Source organism: Pleurodeles waltl, chromosome 11 (genome assembly GCF_031143425.1).
Source record: "Pleurodeles waltl isolate 20211129_DDA chromosome 11, aPleWal1.hap1.20221129, whole genome shotgun sequence".
Lineage (NCBI taxonomy): Eukaryota > Metazoa > Chordata > Amphibia > Caudata > Salamandridae > Pleurodeles > Pleurodeles waltl.
The window spans coordinates 204,008,649-204,029,912 of record NC_090450.1 but is presented as its reverse complement, the minus strand read 5'-3'; the positions used below and the strand labels follow the sequence as shown (position 1 = coordinate 204,029,912).

The following is a 21,264-nucleotide window of genomic DNA, read 5'->3' as shown; positions in this document are numbered from 1 at the left end:
GTGCAGTGTATGGATAAGGTAGGACATATAGTAATGTGGTTTATATGTCCTGACAGTGAAATACTGCCAATTTCGTTTTCACTGTTGCAAGGTCTGTCTCTCTCTCATAGGATAATATGGGGGCTACCTTTAAATATGATTAAAGTGTAGATTCCCCTAGAGAAGAGATGGACAGGTGGAGTTTGGGATCCCTGAACTCACAATTTAAAAATGCATCTTTTAGTAAAGTTGATTTTGAGATTGTGCGTTTGAAAATGCCACTTTTAGAAAGTGAGCATTTTCTTGCTTAAACCATTCTGTGACTCTGCCTTGTTTGTGGATTCCCTGTCTGGGTCAGTTGACAGTTGGGTTGTTTTTCACCTCACACCAGACAGTGACACAAAGGGAGCTGGGGTGTGATCTGCATTCCTGATTAGCCATCTCTGCCAGGAGGGAGGGGTGGAGTGGTCACTCTCATCTGAAAGGACTGTGCCTGCCTCTGACAATGCTGTCTCCAGCCCCCTGGTGTGTGTCTGAGGCCTTGCCTGGGCAAGGCAGGATTTCACAGGAAGGTGTGAGTCCCCTTTGAAGGAAGGTGACTTCAAAGACTAAAATGGGTATAAGAAGGGCACCCAAACTTACAAACTTTAGAAACACTTCTGGAATCAAGGGGAACCTCTGCCTGGAGAAGAGCTGATCGCTGAGGAACAAGTGCTGCCCTGCCTGTGACTGTGCTTTGTGGAGCTTTCCTGCAGTGCTGCTTCTGCCAGAGTAAGAGGGCAAAGACTGGACTTTGTGTGCCTTCCATCTTGAAGAAGAAATCTCCAAGGGCTTGATGTAGAGCTTGCCTCCTGTTATTGAAGTCTCAGGGATAGCAAAGACTTCTTCCTGCCAGCACCTGGAGTCTCTGGAGAGACCCCTACTCTGCTCTGTGGTGCCCTTCCAGTTCCTGGGACCCTGAAAGGAGAGGCTGGCAGCCTAAGGACAAAAATACACGCACCGAGCACCGTGCGGAGAAAAGATCGACGCGAATCCGATCGCGGCTGAGAAAACGACGCGACGCCGGCTCCGCAGCTGAGAAACGACGCCGCTGGAAACGCGACCGGAGAATCGACGCCCGGAGCAGGAGAAACGACGCGCAGCATCGCTGACGAAGGCTGAGAGATCGCAACCAGCGCCGCGGGACTTCGGACCGTCGCGTGGCTGGCTTTTTCGACGCGCCTCGCCGAGCCGAGCTGTTTTCGACGCATATACCCGTGCCGGGTTATTTTCGACGCACACCGCCCGTGCGGGGTTATTTTTGCCGCAAACCAGGTACATTTACACGCTAGCAGCGCTAGTGTGTTGTTACAACTACCTAAAGACTCTTTTTATTTTAAACCTTTTAAAAATCATAACTTGACTTGTGTATGTTGGATTTTTGTCGTTTTGGTCTTGTTTTGTCTAGATAAATATTTCCTATTTTTCTAAACTGGTGTTGTGTCATTTTGTAGTGTTCTCATTAAGTTACTGTGTGTGTTGGTACAAATACTTTACGCCCAGCACTCTGAGGTTAAGCCTACTGCTCTGCCAAGCTACCAAGGGGGTAAGCAGGGGTTAGCTGAGGGTGATTCTCTTTTATCCTAACTAGAGTGAGGGTCCTTGCTTGAACAGGGGGTAACCTGACTGTCAACCAAAGACCCCATTTCTAACACAGTGGTAGTGCACCTTTGATGTTAGCGGCCTTGATTAAAGATGAAAGAATGATTAAGTTGTCCTCCGTACCATGGCCCCGTCAGAAGCCTGATTGAGCCATGGGAATTAAAGACTTCAAATTTGCCCATTCATCTAGCTTATTATTTGCGGTATTCGCAAAGCATTTGCTCTCAATATCGAGGAGGGCAATTAGCCTGAAGTTGGCAGGTTGATCGATTGCACTTTTTTATGAATTGGCCTGTTGAGCTGTCCGGTACATTGTCCATCAGGATGCAGTTCTTAAAGAGAGGGCTTAAATGGGATGCCCATTCGGCTGGAGCTGATTTAAATATGCTGGTTGGCAAATCATTTTGCCCAGGGGCTCCTGCTGCTTGAAATGAGGCCAATATTTGTGCAATGTTATCTTCTCTAGCCAGTGCTCCACCCCTTTGCTCTAGATTTTCATCAAAGTCACCCAGTTTGTTGTCCAGCAAGGGAACAGGACCATAAACTCCTTCACCAGAGTTGTATATTTCAAGATGTATTCTTTCACCTTACGGGTAGAAATTGAGGGAGAGATCTTCACATAGTTTTCACTCATCCTTTTCTGTACTACTCTACAGAATTTTGCAGAGTTTTAATTTTGGAGGCCTTGCGAAGTTCAGTCCGCAGTGCTTCCTAATCATGCCTAGCCACTTCCCATGCTTTTGCTCTATTAGGTGCAGTATATTTATTCTTATGAGCTGTTCTCAAGAGCTTGATCAGTTTGCATTTGAGGTCTGTCAGAACCGGCGGACAGTTGCTTGTTTGACTACTTTCTGCTGCACCCTTCTTATTAAAAAAGCTGTTTAACAGCTTCTTCAAGCAGTAGGCCCAGTTTGGAGGAGAAGGACTTCTCCCTTTCCCCTAGATTCAGGATTTCTGTCAATTCTTCTTTTTTACAGTCCATTGTATTCTTCTCAGACCACTGGAACCCACCTCTTGCCCATTGTTTGCAGTTGTGGAAATCTGGTAGTTTCCCTCGATAGAGTGCAAACTAATCTTGTGTGGTCAGTGGTTAAACTGTGTTGGACTTGGAGAAAGTTCTGGGTAAATACTCAGAAGGAGTCAATTAGCGACGAGCTCGAGCTTGTCATGTATGTGCAAGATGCTGGTTGTGCCACAGAGCATCTTCCATTCAGAGTTCTGAGGCACAATGAGTTAAAAGTGAAAGCGAGTTTTTCTCCACCCTTTTCCTTCTTAGTTTTTCCTGTAAGAGTATTGGTTATGTGCCAGGCCGTATCTTCTTCTTGCTGCCAGATGGGTAGGGTCTCCAGTTGTGAATAGAAAAATATTGACGTCTCCCACCATTATCCACGTATCTGTGGAGACTTGTTAGCATAGGATTTTAATAGCTTTTAACATTTCTCCAATGGCCATTTTTTTCCAAGGCTGTTTGGGATTTACATAAGTGCTTCTGAGGACCATAAGAGTCACTTCCCTTTAAGTTTTTTATTTGAAGACCTTGCCTGTATGAAGATATATGCCTGTAGGCCACTTGCCAGCATTTTTAATTAGAGCACCAAGGATTTCTGTATCAATACAGAGACTCTACCCTAAGGATGCCCCCTTTAACTGAGGGATCGCTGTTGTTACAAATTCAAGGTTGCCCTGCCAATTTTCAGGTGCCAACTGGCAAGTTTCTTGTAAGGAAATTATGTATTTTATGGAGATTTTTTCTGTTGCATCGGCATTAGCCAGGAGATTGTTATGGCCTCGAATATTCCAAAAGCAGAGTTGAAGGTCAAATTTATGAACGAGAGGAAGAGAGGTTTTGAGTTTCATATTTTGAAAGCTTGAAATGTGGATTGCCTCAAGAAGAATATAGGCATGTTGAAATTATTGGCACCAATCTGTAGACTGATGAGCCTGCTATGTTTACACCCATCATGAAGTCCTGACCCGAATGTGGTACAAACATCATCTTCAACAAATAAGTCTGCTGCAACATTATGAACAATTGCCACCTCTGCAACTGTACTATCTGGACCTATGTCCTACCCAGGTTCTGAAACAGGAGCCAGTGCTACAAACGTATTATTACCTGTTGTTAGGGCTCTGACAGGTACATCTGCCCTCGATGGTTAGGCATTTTGATCGTTGCTGCATTACTATCATTTGTTGTGGCTTAGAATATTAATTATTGATGTGGTGATGATGCATGGGCACTGCCTTAACTTGCTTAACACCATCTCTTGTGGTTCAGGAATCTCAGCTACAGTTTTATTTTCACAGAGCTAAAAGAGATTACAATGTTGTTATCATCACTGCATACCCTTTGCTTGATGATGTTACTGGGCAAAAGGTGCCTTATCCATTTTTGGGCCCAACATAAATTATTCATATTCCTTATGTTCTGAGAGTCTCATTGGATGACACTGTCCCTCTAAGTTAATTTAGCAAGTTCATTTGATGTAAATACTTTCGAACAACTGATAACTGACTTCAGTTCAAATGCTTCATTGGACAGTGAAGATACATATCTCGATACAGAGAATCACTAGGAGCTGTTCTGTTTCCTTCATGATAGACACCACTAGTTTCTTCAATCTAACAGCCTGAGGGAAGTTAATAATTTTATAAAGTGGGAACACCAAGGAACCTCCACCCCTGCCTGATCGACAGTCTTAAAGTTTTCAAAAAAGGTTTTCATATTATAATAGTGATGACAGGTCTGATCTGTCTGCATTTTACTATTATGAAGAACCTGAAAAGCTTAAAATTATCATGGATTTATCTTTTCACCATAGTTCTTTGATTGATTTTTAGAACAAGGTTCCACATATTGGAAGGAAAATATTAATGAAAAAGATGTGTGGGGAATCGAATATTAGAAGACTCAGGGGCAGTCCAGAGCAGGTGTGCTTCCTGGAGAAATAATATTGTTCAATAAGACCATGCAGCAGAAAATTTGCATGAGCTTTGCTCACCTTTCAAATGCAAAAAAAAAAAGAATTGCTTAAAAAATAATTAATTTTAAACTTTTTGTAGATTGGAAATGAACGAAAACAAAACTTTATTGATGCGAATAAAATGGCAAAGAATGGTATCTACAGTTTAACATTGTTTTGTTCAAATGATGTAGCATTAAGGCAAATGATTATATATATATATATATATATATATTTATTTATTTTTTCGTCTAAAGCCACAGGTCCTTAAGTAAATAGACCGGACTCTAGGTATAACAGATATTTCCCCATAACTGTAACCACTTTCTGTTGAAGGGAAGTTATGCCAGCGATGGCTGGCATATTTTATTCTGAATAATGTGAAAAAAACATATGCCAAAAATAAGTGAAGATATGGATTTGGTTAATAAAGGTTTGTTGCTGCCATAATATATACTGCTATAAAAGAAGAACAAGCGTACTCTGAGAGAGAGAGAAACTTTAAGAGTTATAGAAGCTCACAGCTGGATAATGCAAACCACTTTCAAAGTTATTGATAATGGCTTTCAAACTCTTTCTTAACATATCTACACAATCTGTACGATTACCTCCTCTGCTTTAAATCTTTTGCACGATAACTTGCAACACAGGCAAGCCCAAATGTGCAGTGACACAACTCAGCTGGATGCAACAATTACTCAAGGCACACAATGAGTTAACCAATCAAAATGTAGATATCTTTCTACCTTACTATATTACTGCTAGAGAGATAAATATTTCTAAAAAAGGCATTGTATAGTCTCCTCTCAGACGAACAGATAGAGAGCATGCCTTTTCTGTGGCTGAAGATCAATATCTTATGTGGCTGTTGCATGGGGTGATTTTTTGCCTATCGCTGCCTTTCGTTTCTAACTGTCAGAAACATACATGTTTAAATAGTACAAACGCATATATAACATCATGCTTAGAGGGTTCTTCCTAAATATTATTATTGGACAATTGACAATCCTTTAATCTTTTATGACATTCACCGCTTTGTGATGTTTACCACTATTCAAGGGGCTTTCATGGTACTTGCAATTCTTTGAAACCTGGCTTTGATAGTAAACTCCTTGTGACATCTGCTTCTTTCATTCCTCCTTATCACAACAGTTAAAACAACTGTAGTTATATAACTGAAACAAATTAATTCTGTTGTGAGCTAGCCCAGGTTTATATATTTATTACATGTTCAGAAATGTGTAAAATGATGTGGAATTAAATTTTATCCTCCCACAATGAAGGCTTTGGAAAGAGCTTCATGGTCAAAAGTCAACATGATAAACAGGTGTCTTGTTACATTGAATAAGCTCATAGCAGTTCATACTCAGGAAGAGGTACCATTGACCTCTACGGCCAAGAAATGTTCTCTTCAAGGAGCCCTTTCTGCCTCCAGATTCAGTTCCTGCTGCAAATACAATTTCCAAAACATTTTGCTCATTTATTGCATGCTACAATCCATGTCTGGATCTCAACAGGCGTTATCCATGTGTACACCATTTTTGGCTTTTTTTACTTATTTTCTGCCTTCAAGTCTATTTTTTGATTCATCACCTCCTTTTTAGCCCTTTGTTTTCAGATCTGTTTGGTGGAATACCAAAAGTGGTTCTCATCATAATTTTGGGTTTTGTACCATGCCCCAAAGTCTTATTAGGCACAAATCATTTTGTCTGTCTTTTTCATTTCTCAACGCAGACATACACACACACATACATATATTCAATAGAATTGTTGTCCCCTTATTCCAGGGATGATATAATCCTTGATTGTTTCTGCTTTGTACCCATTGTAGTCCTTATATTAAGGTATATTAGTGCACAGTTTTCATTTACAAATGTATGTTGAATTTAATATTGATTGTATAGGCACAGCATGTAACAATTTGCTGCTCTATTATAGTTTGATAGCACATCTATTATATATATATATATATATATTTATATATATATATATATATGTCACTGTAAAATAAAATGTGTGACAGAAAAGTGCATTTAAGCTTGATAGAGACATATATAAGTTGTAGAGAACCTCTCACTTTTTTCCTGAGTAATTGGTTCATGTGGGCTGAGCTGCCTGCAAACATCCCAAGAGAAGGGTATTGGCTCCTTGGAGCCAGCACAGCCTTACCAGCTTACTCAGGAATACCACAACTAGGACAGAGAAAGAGAGCAACCCCCTTGAATCTAACAAGAAACTCAGACATGCATTTGTGGTGCTACAATAGCTTAGCTAGTGGCTAGATTAGAAAGGTTGGTTCACAAAGCATCATCATTCAATGCAATGAATATCTGAAACACCATTACAATTTGGCATTTTTGTCATTATTTTGCATAATAATTGGTTTCATTGCCACTATATTACTTTTCCAGTTATTACAATACATATTATCTGCACTACATTAGGACATTGATTTTAATTAACTCTTAAAGTTATATAGAGTGGTTTATTGTGTGTGTCCATCTATGGTGAAAGGAGTGTTACAACCCACTAACAAACAAATAATCCTGTAGTCTCATAAGACTGATTGTTGCCAGGAATGTACCATCCTCAAGTAAATCATAGTTGGTTCGTGGGATACAGTCCACCACGTTCCCTGTGTGACTGTAGTAAGTTGGCACTGATCTTGTGCTTGGCCAGAAGACATAGGGCATCTAAAACTGGGATGTCGTTTACAGAAAACTGCAAAAACATAATTTTGTACTTCCTTATAATATGACTCGATGCCCAATAGTTGATTGTGAGAAAACCATGGTCAATGCAGTAGGCCTGAAGTGGTTATAGTGACAAGTCACTTATAGAGGCTATGGGCCTGATTCATTCATTATGAAATTTTAGGATTATATTTTATGAAAAGGTACAACAAAGCACATTTCTATTTTGCCTCCATCCACAACCGCACACAGCATGGGGCAAGAGGTCAGCCTACTTAATCCATTGGTTCTATTATCTTGCAAGGGACAAAATTAGCCTGATCACAGGCACACTTCTGTGTAAAAATGAGTGTACTTCAGTGCCAGGTCTGGTGGTCTGGTGCTTTACTTTTCCGTTTTTTCTGCTTTCAACCCCTTTTAATTTTGTTCCTCCTCACCAGCTCACCAACAGTGTGTCAAGGCCTCTCGTTTGCCACTCATTTCATGCTCATTTCTTCTTCAATACACAAAGTGACCATGTGAAATGGTATTGTTTATAGTGTGCTGTTATTTTACCATTCCGAATGGGTTCCACATTTAGAAGCAATAGGCCAGCCATTTTAGGTCACTGAAACAATGAGAGCATATGCATAATAGCCTTGCTCGATGGATGCCTAGTGTGTTGTTTTCTGAGCAGCCTTCTTGGAAAGGTATTACCAAATTTCGATTGCGTACACTATTTTAGCATTAAAAAATGGGCAACATTTTGCATCTGGAAGTGGCAACCATCTTGGAATTTCAAAACAATGGTATAGTATGCAAAATACAATACTAAGATGGCAACTGTGTGCTTAGACTTCTGTTTAATTTTTATTTCAAGCATATACTGGATTTGATTAGGCAGCATTTTTTGTACTTTTATTCATAGAATTATTTAGAGAGTTTGTATGTTTAATTGTGGATAGGTAAAAAAGTGAATGCAATCCTGAGTCAATGGGTGGATGAATGAATGCACCAGTGCAAGGCTGAGCAACAATGTGAGTGCTTGATAATGTTTCAGTGCCCAACTGATAGTAAATTAACCAGCAATTAATAAGACGGTGCTTGTTAATAATTTTTTATTCCATAACAATTATTTTACCTTTTTTGTCATTGGCATAGTTCCTGTTTATTTTTAGTTGCAGTTTCGAGAATGAAAATGTCACAAGCTACTTTTTCCATTTTTGTTTTGAATTAGGTTATTTTTTCAAATTATAATTTATTTTTCTGTACTATGACTACTTTTAATTTTCTCTTTATTTAAATGGTTACCTTCTCCAAAAATGTAAAGAAATAAAATTAACTTTACAAAATGTTCACCGTAAATGAAAATAAATCCTTTTCCTACTCTAGCATTTTACCAAAAAACTGATCTTCTATTCCCACCTGGAACAGTCAGGACCCGATCATCCAAAAACATCAAACTGCATGCCCTAAATATCTGCGTGACTATGTGACTGTCCTGACGGCTGAAGGCACAGGGCAAATAGGCTCACAAAAGTATAAAGACAGCTGCTTTGCACACAAACTGTTGCACTTCATTATTCCTTTTCCAATGTGATGTCAACAAGGCCATCAGGGAAAAGTAAAATGCTTGTACTCTTACCCAGTCTTACAGCATAAACAGTTACCAGCAACAAGGTAGCAGAATGTCTCCAATATGGCTAGTTACAGAGACTGTTGTTACCTTATTCATGGGATGGCCCTTTCCAGCAAAAAAGTAGTAAATACTTACAAACTAAGAATTGTTGTAATGTCCTCAAAGTATTATATCTCTCTGATCCACAGCTTAAAGTTCCTACCTCTCATTGTAGGTTGTGACTTCAGAGCAGAATCTCACATTTCTCACCAAATTTAATTTCTTCATACTGGGTCATGAATGATCACAGGCTCCCAAAAGCTGGCCACAAAGAGATATATCAACTCAATGAGATAATAACACGCTGCACAGCTATGAATGTAGACACAATTTAAAATATCCGGGCTGACTGGAAGATGAAATACCTGATTACCTGAGAGACAGTTCTTTAAAAAATCTGGAACTCTAGTCAGAGGAACTCACCTATGATATGCATAGATTTCCTCTATTTCACAGTGCAGCGAGGCATACTCAAGTAAAAGCTGTGTCTTTGTATTTAGTAGGTGTTATCTAAATGCTTTGACCTGTGCTGTAAAGCGCTCCCTTGTAGTTTTCCAATCTGGGCCATAAGTAGTGTCCAGTGAGATGGATATTAAATACTTCAGATGAAGTTTAGACCTTATATCAGTCTGAATAAAGTTAAAATGCAAATGAAAATATCAGTGTTAAAGTCTTGTATGGGATGTTGTAGCCAGCATTTCAAGTCAGTGGGTATTATTCTCAGAGTAAAAATACTAGAAACTTCATATATCTTGAAGCTTTACTGGTTGCTTTATAGATAGAACCACAAGCTCAAGTCAAGAAAACTTTCCAAAATAGTTGAAGAGAGAGACTTCAAATTCTCATTTGGTGTTTAAGAAAACGTTCTCATATTTGAAGAGAAAGGCTTCAAAGTTTGGTGTTTGTTGATCCTATAGTGAGCATGATCCAGAGGAAAGAAGAGACTACAGAGTCCCTTCAATTAGGAGTAAAAGCCAAATGGATGTTTGTGCTGTCTAAATGTGCTGAAGATGATCCCAGCTGCTGATAGAATGCAAGAGCATCTCAGATAGAATGGTATTTATACTGTTTGTATATTGATGCAGACTGATGAATCTGATTGTAAAGCCTAGTTATGAGCATGATGCTGTAATTGCCTCATTTGTGCCCAAATTTAAATGTGCCTCCAGGTGCATCTGATAGTTATATCCTAGTTAAATTACATCTATTGCCTAATTGTTGATCAATAAGCTAATCAAACATAGATTTCGGATGTATTTAAATTGACTACTATGTGTTTAGAGATAATCTTGTTAAGTTGAGCCCTGAGGTAGAGCTAGATGGTGGTTTTGTGACAAGGCGAAACCAATGCTTGCAGCATTTCACCTCAGTCGCAAATTAGCAGCAGGTTGTACATTGAAGAGGCATGTGGGGATGTTAGAAGCTCATTAGAGTTTGGGGAAATGGGAAACTTAATCTAATTACAAATGATGAAAATGAAAATCCTGAAATGATGGTTAGACTACCGTGTACAAACTGCAGTGAAATGGTGAATCTAAAACTAGACTATGCTCTATCCAATGCTCCCATTAGATCTTATGATTTTTTTGGACACGGTATTGGCATGCTCTTGGTTCTTGTATATTAAGAAATCTATGAGTTATATTGGTCTCATTGTGCAAAGGTATTCACCAGGATTGCTGTCTATTGGGTAAAGTACAATATAAAGCAAAGCTTTGCGTTGCACAGCAATGGGAAAGTATTACAGTGGTAGTTTACAAATTATGCCAACTTTTCACTTCAAGCATGACCTGGGGGAAAATTTGATTTTGAAAGGACATGATGTATTAATAAAGTTGAGATGGGGTACTCTTCTTCTAAATAGTTCGACATTTAATAACCGATCACAATTGTCCCATAAAAATTTGACATCAGAATTCCAAGTAAAGACGAGTTTACAACCTGATAGTTATCAGGTATTATAAACTACACACCCCTGGGATTATCCACAAGTTAATTCCATAAGTTCAGACTTGCCTCAACGTACCAGGAGAAGATTCCCAGTAATAATTGGGACATGCGGAAATGAGTAGTGGAGACAGTGAAATCTGCATGTGATGCCCCTATTCTGAATTTCAATTTGGATGCATTTACCAGGCCCACAAAACACCTAACCTTGCGGTATTGGTATTTATCAGGTTCCATTACTATTGCATATCTTTTTCCACACTTGCAATTGAGGCCTTATTTGGAAATGAACTTTCCTGTGTGTGTGTAAATGATGATTGCCCTGATATCTAGAGTTAATGTCACATGTTTGTCTTTGGCATGAAACTCCGTGTAGAAAATGGAATATCTTCTTTGCTAATAATTGCAACTAATTAGGTGAAAACAGTGCTCATCGGGTTTCTAACCGATGCACTGAGTATTAACACATTTTCAATACTTGAATAATTCCTTTGAAGACATCAACTGAAGGTAAATTGCACTCTAACATTATTTTTACAGTGCTGTATTTTTAACTAGTGAGGAATGTGACTGTGTAAATATTGACTATATGGGAAAAGCAATTGATTGTAAATGTTTTGTGTTGAGCTGTTGAAACTCTCAGGAATTTATGTATATTGTGTTTGAATTGTTTTATGAGCTCATGCTCGAAATAGCCAAAGGTGGACTGACTTGATTTTGTAGTTTCTGTTGCATGCATTTGTCAGTCCTAACCACATGCCTTTGAATTGCGACGGTGACACGTAAAATGAGTAGTTGCTCAATGTAACATGCTTTTTTTCAACATGGACCATTTTAACCTTGTAGACAAATTTCTTCCCTTACAGTTGAATATCGATGGACAACTATAACCATAAACCATGCAAGTGGCTGTTCATTTGAAACAGCTACTGGATTTATTTCCCACATTGTTCAACAATGTGAATTACATTTATTGTTTCTTTTAATAGTATATTTGTTATAACTATGTTCATTACAATATATGTCATTTTGACAGCTGGTGCTCGGGAAAAGCTATAGGCTTTTACATTAGTGTGGAAGTCAGTCCTCGCATACTGAACAGTGGCACCTTGTGGGAGGGAAAGGGGTGGGGCAGCACAGTGCGTGGCGGGGAGGAGGGGCGGGGGTATTCCCAGGCAGACTGAGAGCTGCACACTGCGCATGTGTGTTTGGCCAGTTCAAGATGGCCGGACAAACATACATGCGCAATAATGGGGAGTGCTGTGCACTCTCCCTTAGTGCTCGTTACACTCCGTGGCCCGCCTCTTTTACTACAAAATAATAACAAGCGTAGTTTATTATCATTTTGTAGTAAAAGGTTTGCAGCTGCTGCTGCTGGCGGGGGCAACGCTCCTCTTCCCTAGCGGAGGAGCCACGCTTGCACCTGAAATGAAGATCCCAAGGTTTATTTTTTGCAAAATAAACACTTTGGATGGTATGAATGAGTTGTTCCCAGCTCTCTCCATGACAGAGATTGTAACGTTGATAACATTCAAGATAGCAAAGCAGAGTGAGTCTGATTGTGCCCAAACCAAGGTAATCTTTCTCATTTTGTCTCATAAAAATTTCACTACAGAAACAAGAGCCTTTTTTAGGGTTTGGCATATGGGATACTCAATTAATACTTGACGAATATCCTGTCTGCCGTATTGCAAGTACCATCGGCTATAATACATTTGTAATAGGGTATACAGGACATCTGCTACAGTTACTCGTGAAAATCAGATTTGGTTTCAGGCATGAATATCTATGTCAGGGTGCCAAAATATGTCTAGGAGGCTGGATCCACCACTGACTTTCACATTATCTGCAAAAAAGATAAATTTGCATATGATGGCCTGAATCTCACGGACTGGGCTGCAATGTTCCCTCTAATATTTCTTCCTCATGTGCTGCAACAGAATGTTTATGTGCACACCTTTCTAGCTTGGGTGTGCAGCCGAGCAATCAGATGTACAACTAGGAAAATTGACTAGCTACCACTTTAAAGTTGATTATAAGCATTGGCAATGTTAATAGGTCAAGCTTATAAATGAAAGTGTCTTCCTAGTCACTGATGTGTTTAGGCACAGAATAAGTCATCCTACATACATTCTGTTTCTCATCCTTGCACTTATGCATCCATTCATTACTGACTCAAACTTAAATTCACTAGTTTACACAAGCACAATAAAATGCATGCAGAACTTAGCAACATATGCAAGATAAATAAAAAGCATAAAAGTAGAAAAAAGAAAACATGCTACTGCCTAACAATGGCAGACATATGCTTCAAGAACAAAATTAAAAAAGCAGCATTTGGCTGTCTTTCAGTGGTACTGTACATAATGTATATTTTATAGTTCCATCTGACTGCCACACTTAGAATCAACATGTTGGCCATCTTATAGTGGTAAAAACAATTTACTTCTATGGACAATATCCTTCCATGGTGGTCAGGTGGTTTAGATGCAGTGGCTGTACATTTTGGGGTACACTGCAGGTGTGAACAGCAAGCAAGAAGCCAGTTACAGCTGTCTTTGGAGGTGTATCATGATTTACTCATGAAAACAGAAATAGGAGAAGGAAAGAAATGAAAAGGGACATGTAACTACAAAATGGAAAGCTAAAGGACTGCCCCACTTGCCTTGGCACTGATGTGCGCTCATTTTCAGGTGGCTGTGCACATATGATCATACAAATGTCACTCACATGGCAGGACAGTCAATTACTGAAGTGATATATATACCACTCGTATGTACAACAGTGGTATAGATGTTTTTTTATTATAAGATCCTTGCAGACACCTGAACCTAGGAAGGCTTATTACAGTGCAAATCTTGTATATGTCACCAATAATCTACATGTTTGTCGGAGGGGTAATAAATACATAACTTCTTGCGTAAAAACGAATCTGGACATTGCATGTAAGAAAATACTTCTGAAGGCTTAAACAGGGTCTAATAACAATCCACCCTTAAAGGACAATTGGCTTTAACAAATTAGTTTCATAATAATCAGAACGTTTCATAGAGATAGATCAGACCTATGACATATGAAATAACTTTTCCCAACAAACCAATCAACTTTTGTCATTGGCTTATCACTGCAATAGAGGTAGGCCAACTGAATTAGGCATACGCTTTCCTACAAAACAACCATCAATAAAATTGCTAATGTATATGCAAAATCACAGTTGTGCAAAACTTGATTTTAAATCCTCTAAAAGAAAGTCTAGCAAGGATTATCGTAGAGCAAATCTTCTATCTCCACAGTTTGGTCGAGTCAGTCACCAACACCAAAACCCTTGCCTACTACGATAATCTATTAAATTATTTGTAAGTAAATGGCTGCCTACAGTATTTAGCACAGTATTATAACAGCCCCCTATTATAGATCCATTGGTTTTAGCAAAAGGTTTTCACAATAATCAAGCAAGGCCTATTGCCATTGTCATAACTTTTTATAATAAACAGATCTGACGTATGGCATCAGACATAACCTTTCCCAGTGAACGAATCATGTCTATAGGATTTTTCTTTGGCTTCACGCATAACCAGCACAGTGTGCAAAAGCTGTTAACCAGCAAGCCACATAATCCGCCATCCGATGCGTAGTCACAGATTTTGACAAAAAAAATTATGTTCTAGCTCAAATGGATCATATGTTACTAAAAGTGCGGAGACGAGTGTCACACAGCAGAAGGCCTTTTGCAAAGGTTGACTGGCCCACTTTCTGTTGCTTATTGCTGTATTTCGGTGCTAAGCTGGTACTAATGAGGTGATCCCTCTGGACAGACAGTGTTAACTTGTGCAAAAATGCCAAATAAGAAAGCAATACTATCACAAAACATACCGCATTGCACAGCATAATTTGCCTTTTCTTGCCACATAATTTAGTCCACTCTGCAAAATAATTTGGTTTTATGGGCCACATAGTTTTAGTGGTCCTGACTATAAGCATAGGAATGTGGTACTCCTCTGTGTAACCTATGCCTTAATTTAGTTAGAATACGCTGAAAAGAGAATTACCTAAGTAGTAGCACTGTGAATATTAATTTTACTGATTATTTTTAAACTTTGAAAGTCTGCCCCAATGAAAATCAGAGAAGTTGTGAACCACAGTTTAACTTAGGGCCCACCAGAGGGTACCCTGCAGTCCTGGGCCCTAGCACCACTTGACCCGTTGCACAATTTCTATCCATGTCACCCTTTAAAATAAGAGGAATTTCAGCAGTGAAAATACACAGCTCTGTCAGCTGGTGAGTTTTAAAACTGTCAGCATCCAAAACTGATGGCTTTTATTTAGTTATAAAGTTTAAGCCTCTGGGATGTTACTGGTGGTTGACACCTGAATGGTCAATGTGTGCCCTAACTTCCAAAGTATGTTATTGTCTGGGAACTGGCACAATTCCCGAGGTATTCTGTAGATGGAACTCTGGGCTGCCATGAAGACTCTGGGGCTGCTCTCCTGCTGCCCTAGGACAGCCTTTCACTGCATGTATTTACATTTCCTAGATTGGCATTTTTAAAGACAACAAAAGGTCTTTAAAATGCATTTAGCAGTGCAGCATCATCACTATGGCAGCATTACAAAGGCGGTGTGCGGTGTTTGTAGGTCTCCACACGAAGAGAAACCTAAGCGTGTGTGTGTGTGAAGTCGAGGAGGAAGATAGGAATGATACAAGAGTAAATCATACTTACTCATAGCATAATCCTTGTTAGTAAGACCCCATGAATCTCTGAGGACCTTCTTTACATAGTCAGGGTTTTTCCAGATAATGCAGCATTAATTTGGCCCTTTTGGATTTGCATTAAACACCACGGATCCATGTCTTCTTCCTTATCTCAATTGTTTCTTTTGCAATCTACACCTACTTCCCCCATTGCCTGTTGTTATGCCACACAGTAATTCTACTTCAGTCGAAAACTTCTGGGATATCTTGCTAGTTATAATAATTTACATTTGTGTTTTCCATCACGAACATCCTACATTCTATCAGCATTTTTTTTTGTAATTGTAGTGATGTCTTGTTTTGAGTTTTCTGTAATTTTCAATTTTTCTCTCTTCAGAATAAGACAAGACCCCACTGCATCTCTCATCTTACTATGGAAAGTCACAGCAAATGGATTTAAGCAGTGCTCTTTGATAGACGGTCGAAGTGTTACCCTCCTTCAAGCTCTGGGTGGGCTTGTGCTCTCTGAGGAAATGTTAGCACTGGGGAACAACTACTTTATTGGTGAGTGTATACAGCAATTCTGATCTAGTAATCTCTATTAACTGTTGTTGTAACGATGTTTAGTTTAACGTTAAGGTAGGTAACAAATGTTCAGGATGGATGACCATACAATACGCCTCTGGGTCTGTTATGATATATGACCATATAATATACCTCTGGATCTGATATGGTATGTATGGACATTTGTGTATGATGGACTTAGCTAGGCACCGTTCAATACTGAACAAGGACTTGTACCCTGAGTTACGTTTCATAATCTTTTACATTGAAGACGTATGTTCATCGATGGCGGGTCCTATTTTTGTAGAGATGTAGTGTTCTGTGAATAGGTCGGTCTTAAGTCTGTTTCTAAATAAAAGGATGGTTTGGCAGTTCTGATGTTGACAGTGAGCATAGAGGGAGAAGGCTTGTCTTCTGCTTTCCTCGTTATTGCAGATTTTTTGTTTGCAGTCCGTCAAAACTCTGGCTTCTGGTTTGGCACTGTCTACCTAGAGTACAGTGCTTAATTTGTGCTTGTTGTTTCCGGTGCTGAGCACCGGCACTTATTTTTGAGAGCCGGCGCTTAGTCTTCTGCCTCAAGCATTTGCTGCGAGCAAAAGACACATTTGGGAAAGACCGAGGAAGAAAAATACGAAAAAGCGTCACAAAGAGAGAAAGTAGAAAGCTGCAAGAGTGAGCTGAAGGGGCAGAGAGCGGCTTTAAATGAATTGAAGAGGCCCGAGGTGCCTTCAGGATTACGCTGCCTCAATATTCTGTGCTCGCACAATTAATTGCAGCAGCCGCGTTTTTAAGACGTGGGCTTTGGGCACCGGCACCTTTTTATTTACAAATGAAGCACTGCTAGTGTTGTTAGATTGAATAGATATGTTGATGTGAGTATATGTGCTGCATTACTTAGGGGTAGTGAACAATACTAATTATACCTTGAAACCTCTACGTTTTGCGTATCCTAACCTTTTAAGAAGCAGTTGTCCAATATTAGTACATAAGGGTCGGGGCCTTGCCAGATTTTCAGGTTATCTGTGCAGCATATTTCTGAATGCAATGTTTCATTGCAATTTGTTAACATTTTACTTATTATGCTGAAAATCTGGAAGTGTTCGAATCCTTCTGCATGAATCTTGGAAAGTACTGAATTGACATAATCTACTCAAATTTGTAAACCAGGCAGCTATCCAGAGTTAAAATGCCTATTGCTTATTGTCTGCTAGCTAGTCAGCATCTACCACAGCCACATGGAATATTTGCAGGGTGCACATTCAAGGGTGACTCGTGGAACAATAAATAAGGGATTATTTCAGTGGGTTTTAAAGCCAATTGAAGCACGCATCACGACAGTTACCACCCACAAATCGCTTCATCTTGTTTCCAGAATATCACAGAATTCTCGTTAGGATCTAGAGTGCTAACTTAGCTTGCAGCGTGCGCCAGCACAAGGAGCCCATGCGGCCCAAAACAGGTTTAGTATTTCACTCTTACTGGGAGTAGACATGATTTGTAAATAGAAATAATTATTTTCAGTGTTGCCACCAGCAGTAGAACTGAAGAAGACCCGAAACACCTTTTATGGGGTTTTCAGATGCTTCTAAGTTGCTTTCACTCTGTGAACATATTTCTAAAATGTACAACCCATCAAAGTTTACGTTGTATTTTAAAATAGCTACACCATGTTCACATAAACAGATAAGAAGAGAGTGCGGTTTTAAGACATTGTTTTGAAAAATTATCACCTGTAGAGACTTTGGCTTTCAGCTCTCCAGTAAACTCACCTGAATTTCAAATAACAAAGACCATTACTCCTTTGAGAGTAATAAAGTTCCAGATAAACATTAGCAGAGAAACAACGTATTGGTTACTTTATAAAGTGATATTTTCCTTTGCCCACACTTGCAATATTTTCAAAGCAGAAGCATCTTTAGTAAGAAACAGCCAGACCAAACATTAAATTCATGATGTATTTTTTAATAAATTCAACCGCACTAGACTCAGAATTGGACAGAAAAGTGCGAGACAGAAATGCAGCATGAGATAACATAGAGCATATGTTACAAAAATATTGTTCCACAGAAACTGGACGAGAAAGGATATGGGGATTATATTACTTTCGCTTGTAAACTAGTGGAGTTATTTTGATGCGCAATAGAGCTTGATGTTAACTTTGAGGAAAATGTAATTTCCCTTCTGCTTAAGGGGAGGAAGCTTTTCGGTGGAAAAGCTAATGTAACACTGTTCATGGCTTTGGTAAATTGAAATTACCCCGCCCAATTCCGGAATATTGGTATGTATGTCTTTTTTATGTGACCTAAGTAACTCTGTTTGGCCATGAATGTTATAGTTACATTGAAATACCGTTGAAATTGACTTTTAATGTGGTAATTTCAAGGGTATATATACAGGCACATAGGTAATATGTAAGATGTAGTATGTGATGTAATTAGCAGACCATGGCGAGGGCATGAGTTATAGTTATTTGAGATAACTATACCTGGTGAAATTTAATGGTTTGGTAGTTCAAAATGGCATGTTTTAACAGATGTTTTTCACCTAACTGTAACGTCCCTTTAACCTTTGTTTTTTCGGTGAATTTCTATTTTTTAGCATAAAGTAAGATGTCTATCACAGTGTGCAGCATGGGGTTAGGCACAATACCAGGCCTGCTCCCAACCCCCCCCCCCCCCGGGGCACCCTATGCCCTGTAGCGCACATGCATAGATTGGGCCAGGCCCTGTGCCCAAACCCCACAAGCGTGCATGGCTGATTATGTGATGTAACAATATAAGGGTTGTCATTTTAAGTAAGGCAGACCTACTGAATTTGTTGAAGTGTCAGAATGTCAGATTATAAAAAGTGGGATTGCTTGCCTTATCAAGGGGTCAGCACATCAACACATATAAGGCAAACCTATCGGCTTTGTCAAAAAAGTCACCAATAATCATAATCAAATGTATATTTGAGAAATTCACTCATTGCAATTTTTAATAAATAGTGATTGCCATAAAATGTTTTAAAAAATGCCTTCTTTAAAAAAATGAAAATGTTTGAGTTTTTATACAATTTTCAGGTCACACATAGCACTCTCCCAAAAATGTCAATGTCCCCCCCCCCCCCCGCACCCAATCCCCCCTCAGGTCCTGGGCCATCCTGTGGTGGGGAGTTTATTAAAAAAAAACACAGTATTTTTCTTTTCATGGGATTTGCAGACCCTCCCCAGGTATGGAGCGCTGCTTAAGAAAAATGCTGGTTTTGACCCCATGAGGGTTTCTCTGTGATCCGCTATCCGGCCTATGGTAGTGGGGTATCCCTACCTTGCCATCTCATTTTTTTAAAAAACGTTTTCGTATGGCAGAGCTCTGAGTCCCCGAGACCTAAAATGGCTGCTGCCAATGCGTTGTGGTGGTTGCAAATAATTAGATCTCATCTCAAGATCATTTGGCTATGTGGAATGCCTGTGGATTGATATTTCTATCAAATTTTAGACTTAACTTCTCAAAAACTAATGAATAAATTGACAACAAATCACAAAAAGCAGACTTTCTGGACAATGATCTAGCTTTCCTTGTGTAATTCCCTTCAGCCATTCTGACTTCAGCTGTGTTTTCGTATGGAAAAAAGAATGGGGACAACGTTTGTGGGACGTCCCCCACTTTTCTCAGCCCCCACTTGACAATCACCCCAAAGCATTCCAGAAGGCAGCTGAGGTGAATTAACATTTTTTGTGGAAAGTTTCATGAAGATGCATCAAATGTTGCAAAAGCTATTAGCGAACCAAAAGAATTTGGAAACTTGGTCCTAACTATAACTACCCAATGGTGTAGTTATAGTTAGGTCAGCATTCCCACAGGAAATGCATTTTTATTGTGTTACTAATAACTTTGGTATTGTTTGATTAATCTCCACACTTTCCAAAAAGGTGCTAGATTTGGACTAGTTTGTGCATGGAAAGTTATGGGGGAATCCTTCAAGTGGGGGCCGAGAAAAAAGTTGGTCCCAAAATGCAAAATTCCCATGCATTTTCCATAGATGTCTTTAAGAAGCGCTACTGCAAAAACTGCTGAACGGAATTACACCTAATGTGGCAGAAAGCTAGATCCTGGCCCCCATATTGTGCTTTTTGTGATGTGGTGTAAATCCATTCAATAGTTTTTGAGAAATGAGGATTCAAAAATATTTGTATATCTGGATGGTTAGTTTTGAGGGGCTCACGTGAGAGTCCCTCAAACTCAATTAAAAAATAGAGCATTCCTGGGAACTTTCTTCCCCTTGGGCCATCTCACGGGAGTTATAATCCAGGGGGGGCAAGGCCTCTGATTGGCAACCAGCAACAAGAGAAAAATTTTGCTGGCAGCCATTACAGTACTCAGGAACTTAGTTCCCTGTCCTGGTGTAAAAATATATATATATATAAGGAGGCAGGGTAGGGATAATCAGCCCCCAAGGCCCCATTTAAAAAAAAATTCTGCAGATTTTGCTTCGATCGTGTGGGACTCTCACAGGATCAAAAAAAATTACAGCCCAGGGCTGCATTCTTTAATTTCAGTGGAGGGGGACATACGTCCTAGACCCAAGCTATTATTGTCCCCAGGGACCCCATCCCTCAGGGCCCAATGTATTTTTTAAGGTGAGGGAGCCATTCAACCCTCTCCCTGTGCCTTTAACCCCTTCGCTGCCAGGCCTTTTCCCCCTCAGGTGCCAGGCCTTTCTTTGGCTATTTGGGGCAGTTCGCACTTAGACCCTCATAACGTTTTGCCCACATAAGCTACCCACACCAAATTTGCGTCCTTTTTTTCCAACATCCTAGAGGTACCCAGAGTTTGTGGGTTTCCCTGAAGGAGACCAAGAAATTAGCCAAAAAAAAAAAAACATTTTGCTTTTTTTTTTTTTTAAAAGGGAAGAAAGGGCTGCAGAAGAAGGCTTGTGTTTTTTTCCCTGGAAATGGCATCAACAAAGGGTTTGAAGTGCTAAACTCACCAGCTTCCCAGCTGTCAGGAACAGGCAGACTTGAATCAGAAAACCCAATTTTTCAACACAATTTTGGCATTTTAATGGGACATACCCCATTTTTATGAATTTTTGTGCTTTCAGCCTCCTTCCAGTCAGTGACAGAAATTGGTGTGAAACCAATGCTGG

At 39.5% G+C, this 21,264-nt stretch overlaps 1 protein-coding gene across 1 annotated transcript in view; it reads left to right on the top strand.

Moving 5' to 3' along the window:
* DNER (delta/notch like EGF repeat containing) overlaps positions 1–21,264 on the top strand; it is a 1,195,805-nt gene that overhangs the window by 445,238 nt on the left and 729,303 nt on the right. Inside the window, exon 4 of the mRNA XM_069213419.1 lies at positions 15,971–16,137. Within this exon, the coding sequence (XP_069069520.1) occupies positions 15,971–16,137 (167 nt within the window). The remainder of the gene's footprint in view (positions 1–15,970; positions 16,138–21,264) is intronic.